General features: G+C 54.2%; 1 protein-coding gene across 1 annotated transcript; it reads right to left on the reverse strand.

The window, feature by feature from the left end:
• Positions 1 to 1685: 1685 nt before the first annotated feature.
• Positions 1686 to 3257, reverse strand: LOC128312426 (uncharacterized). Its single transcript, XM_053206151.1, has one exon. The coding sequence runs from the start codon at positions 2724 to 2726 to the stop codon at positions 1746 to 1748; it is 981 nt and encodes a 326-aa protein (XP_053062126.1). The 5' UTR covers positions 2727 to 3257; the 3' UTR covers positions 1686 to 1745.
• Between the last annotated feature and the right edge of the window lie 1300 nt (positions 3258 to 4557).

Raw genomic sequence — 4557 nt, forward strand, 5'->3', positions numbered from 1 at the left:
TGTACTCACCCAGGTCCTTGTGTAGTGCCTCGTCGAAGATGGTGGGTGAATTTTTGAATCCCTGAGGTAGCCGTGTCCAGGTGAGTTGCCCACTGTAGCCCTCCTCCGGATCATGCCACTCAAAGGCGAACAAGGGCTGGCTCTGGGTTGCCAGCGGCAGACTGAAGAAGGCGTCCTTTAAATCTAGTACAGTATACCAGACCCTGGAGGGCGCCAAGGAGCTCAAGAGAGTATATGGGTTGGGAACAGTTGGGTGTACGTCCGCGACCCTCTTATTTACTTCCCGGAGGTCTTGTACCGGTCGGTAGTCATTTGTGTGAGGCTTTTTGACCAGCAGTAAGGGGGTGTTCCAGGCAGACTGGCAAGGAACTAGTACCCCTAGGCTTTGTAGTCTCCGGATGTGTGGCTGGATCCCCTTCCGGGCCTCCTGAGACATGGGGTATTGTTTGATCCTTACCGGACTCTCTCCTGGCTTAGCTCTACCAGGACTGGGGTCCTATGAGCGGCTAGTCCCATCTGCCCCCCCCCCCCCCCCCCGTCTCTGCCCAAACCGAGGGGAATTCTTGTAGCCATCTGTCTATATTATCCTCTCTCGGGAGCGCCTCCTGGTGGAGGAGGTATTCATCCTCCAGTTTCATGGTCAGGACCTGAATGGGGTGGCCCTTGCCATTGGTGACCTGAGGCCCCCCTTATCTGAAAGTTATCTGAGCTCCAATCTTGGTCAGTAAGTCCCGTCCTAACAGCGGGTAGGGGCATTCTGGTATTACTATAAAGGAGTGGGATACCCGGCCCGTTCCCAAATCTACTGTTCTTCAGGTAGTCCATGAATACTGGCTCATACCAGTTGCCCCTTGTACCCAGGACTTCTTGCTAACTAGTTTTCCTTGTGGGGTGCGGAGGACCGAATGTTGTGCTCCAGTGTCGACAAGGAAGTCAATAGGGGTCCCCTCCACTTTAAAAGTTACTCTGGGTTTGGGGAGAGGGTCCGAACCCCAACTCCCCTAATCACTTAGTTCATCTAGCTCTAGGACTTTTACTCGATCAGTCTTGCTTCCCTTCCCGCCGGCCCTTTTTGGACAATCTCGGGCCCAATGCCCTATCTCCTTGCAGTATGCGCACTGATCCTTCTGCAGCCTCTGCTTCCCCCCCACTTGGTGGTTCTTTTACCTTTTCTTGCATCGTCTGCCAGCTGCCGGAGACGGCGGTCTCATTCCTCGGGGAAGTCAGCAGTGGTAGCTAGTAGTATTCTAGCAGGTCTCGAGTCTGCTTACTGCTGGCAGCTGCCATGGCGCGAGCCTGCTTGTCCTCAGGAGGCTCCCGGTTATTATATACCTTTTCGGCTACCACCAGTAAGTCCTGCAGACTTTTTTCTCCTAGTCTATCTATTTTCTGTAATTTTCTCCTAATGTCTATGGCCGATTGGTTTACAAAGGCCATGATAATAGCTGCCTTGCTTTCCGGAGCCTCTGGATCCATGGGGGTATAGGTACGGAATGCCTCCATGATCCGTTCTAAAAAGGCAGCTGGAGATTCATCTTTTCGCTGTTGTACATTTCCTACCTTGGCCAAATTGGTTGGCTTTCTAGCAGCCATTCAGAGACCCCCCATTAGAGTCTGGCGGTAGACCCGGAGCCTCTCCTTACCTTCTGCCATGTTGAAATCCCACTGGGACTGAGTTAGGGGAAGGAGGCATCTATCTGAGCCTGGTTGGTGGTGGGATTCCCGTCTGCGCCCGGAACTAGTTTTCAGGCCCCATTGAGGATTCTTTCTCTTTCTTCAGTCGTGAACAGGACCTGCAAAAGCTGCTGGCAATCATCCCACGTGGGCTGATGAGTAAAAAGAACAGAGTCTAATAAATCAATAAGCCCTGCCAGTTTCTCGGAAAACTTAGGATTCTGAGCTTTCCAATTGTAGAGGTCACTAGTGGTGAAAGGCCAATAGTGATGGGGCTGATTCCCCTCCGCATCTGGGGGTCCAGTGGCTCGCAGGGGCAGAATAGTGGATTCAGCAGCGGAGGCGGATTGCTCCCTCTGAGCCCTTTGTCTGGTAAAGGGCGGGCTTCCCACTGGAGTGTTTCTGCCTCCCACTCTCGGAACAGCGTCTGCCTCCCCCGGAGGGGGAGGATGGTGTTCTTCCAGCATCCTAGAGGGGTTATACGGGGGAGGAAAACTTAATTCTTCTTCAGTACCCCCCTGTAGGACAGGGTAGAGGGGTGCTGAAGGCTGGGTAAGACTTTTCTTCTTCTTTGTCCCCTGCAAAGCAAGAATGGGTTTTGGCTCCAGAGGGAGCGGGGCTAAGAAGGGCTTAAGCCAAGAAGGTGGGTCTTCTACAAGGTCCTGCCAAGTGATAATGTAAGGGAGCTGATCAAGATGGCCCGCCTTAGGCCGAGAGATGATACTCCTGACTCGGTGGATGGTAGGGAGGTCGAAGTTCCCCTCTGGTGGCCATCCGACATTGAAAGTTGGCCACTCGCTAGAACAAAAAAACTGCCACCGACCCTTTCGGACTTCCACACTGAGGTTGTTAGCTCTTCCCCTCACATCCTTAAAGTGATCAATCATAATACTTAGAGGAGTAGTCTGAGTCTGTCCCATAACGTCCGTCCAGTAAGTCCACAGAATAAAACAGAGAAACACAAAAACAGACAAACAGAGGGCCCCTAGAAAGTCTTCCAACTCCATGGAAGTAAAACTGAAAGCTAGCTTAGACATTTGAGGGGATTCCATGTCCCTCCAAAACCGATGAGGGGATTCCACATCCCTCCAAAGACGACGGCCTCACGCCGACCAGCGGGAGCGACCCGCCTCGTCTCAGACCTTTGAGGGGATTCCACGTCCCTCCAGAAGGGAGGATCGGAACGTCTTCCAAAACTCCTGGCCTGTGGTCCTCCAGTGCATCCACTTAGACTGCGTTGGGCACTACCAGAATTCCAGAAATGAGCTCACACAGAAAAGACAGAACAAACAGACAGACACTAACCATGGCCAGTCAGGCTCTCCGGGTCGGGGGTCCCTTGGGGGTCTTGGGGATCCCGGACGAGCCCCCAAATGTTATGCCCAGAATTCGTGATCCCCAAAGACCACCAGGGAGCCGAGTCCGATGCAAAAGCAAAAGAGCCTTTATTCGAGCTAGCTCGAGCTCAATCCCCTACCTGCACGACACAGCGGTGGGATACCAGGGAGAGAGAGCGAGTTTCAAAAGGACAAAGGTTTTATTGGGGCCTAGGGGCAGTTGGTGAGGTAATGGCTATGGCCTCAGTCGATTGGCTGGGGAAGGGTCCGAGTCCTGTTAGGCAGGTGAGGGGAGGGGGGTTACTCAAGAAGAGGAGGTGTGGTCAAAGTGAAGGACACAGAACAAGATGGAGTCGGGCGGTGTAGGCCCGCCCTTTCAGTTTTCTTTGGGATTTTGGCTGGGGGATGGGCGAGGGAGATGGCACTGGCGAGTGCCTTTGTTCCCTGCCAAACTTAGCTCTGTCATCCTGGGGCTCAGCAACTCTCCCTCCCTTTGTCCTCCAGCCTTCCCGCTTTCCGAGCAGAGCTGTTAACTTATGACCTCCCAGATGCTAAGTCCCGCTTGCTGTGGGAACACACTCCATCCGGCCCCTCCACTTTTGCCAGCCAGACTCGGGGGCTCTGCTTGGCCGGCAGGCTGCCCCTCCGCCCCGGCTCCCTCCCGCCAGTCCGTGGAGCGCGCACCGCCTCGCCGCCCTTCCTACCCTCTTCCGTGGGCCTCTCATCTGCGCTTGGCTCCGGAGACTCCATTCTGCTAATCCTCTGGCGGTTTTCTGGGTTATTTAGGCAGGTGTAGGTGGAATCTAAGTGATCAGCAGGACACGCGGTGAGCCCAGCGTCCTCCTACGCTGCCATCTTCTCACGCTCTCCAATGATAGCCTTAATGAAGGTAATAAAGTTGAGAAGAGTGTTCCAGTAAGAGAAAACGATATGGATCAGACATGAGGAGAAAATGAAAGGTGTCCACAGAACCCCACAGCAGGATTCTTGGGAGGAAATAAGGTATACAAAGCCCTGGCCAGGACGCCTGCCACAGGGCAAGCGTCCATTAGGAGATAGTTACTTCTGTGAGCTTTCTGATGGCCTTAGGGGAGAAGGTTGAAAGCCTGCTCTGTCTACAAAATCCGATTCAGAGCAAGCCAGTTGCAGACCTCTGGGACCCCTTTCCAACACCAGAAGGGATCTTCAAACTGATGCTAGGGGCAGGGCCGCCTTCCAGACCTAATCCTCAGGCCCAGTGCCGGGACTTCAGCGAACAAAGACCCTTTTCTCAGGTGCTGAGGCTCTTTCTCCCAGTTCCCAGAGGACCTTCCCAGGGTCCAGGTGCCCCCCAGGGGTCCTCCATGCCCCCTCCTCAGTCCTTCCAACAGGTCTTGGCTGGCTGGAGGCCAGCACCAGGCCTTGGGCTGCCCAACCTGCAGACCGGAACTTACTCAGCCCCCCATGTTTCCAAGCCCACACTAGTGACACGACCCACAGACGGCAGTCCAAGGGTGCTTCTCAGTCCTTCCCAGCCAACTCACCACCCATGAGACTGGTATGAGGC

The sequence above is a fragment of the Acinonyx jubatus genome, chromosome D3, assembly GCF_027475565.1.
Source record: "Acinonyx jubatus isolate Ajub_Pintada_27869175 chromosome D3, VMU_Ajub_asm_v1.0, whole genome shotgun sequence".
NCBI lineage: Eukaryota > Metazoa > Chordata > Mammalia > Carnivora > Felidae > Acinonyx > Acinonyx jubatus.

Excerpts from the sequence above, each read along its gene's own strand:
- LOC128312426 (XM_053206151.1), bottom strand. The coding sequence starts at position 2,726 with ATGGAATCCCCTCAAATGTCTAAGCTAGCTTTCAGTTTTACTTCCATG.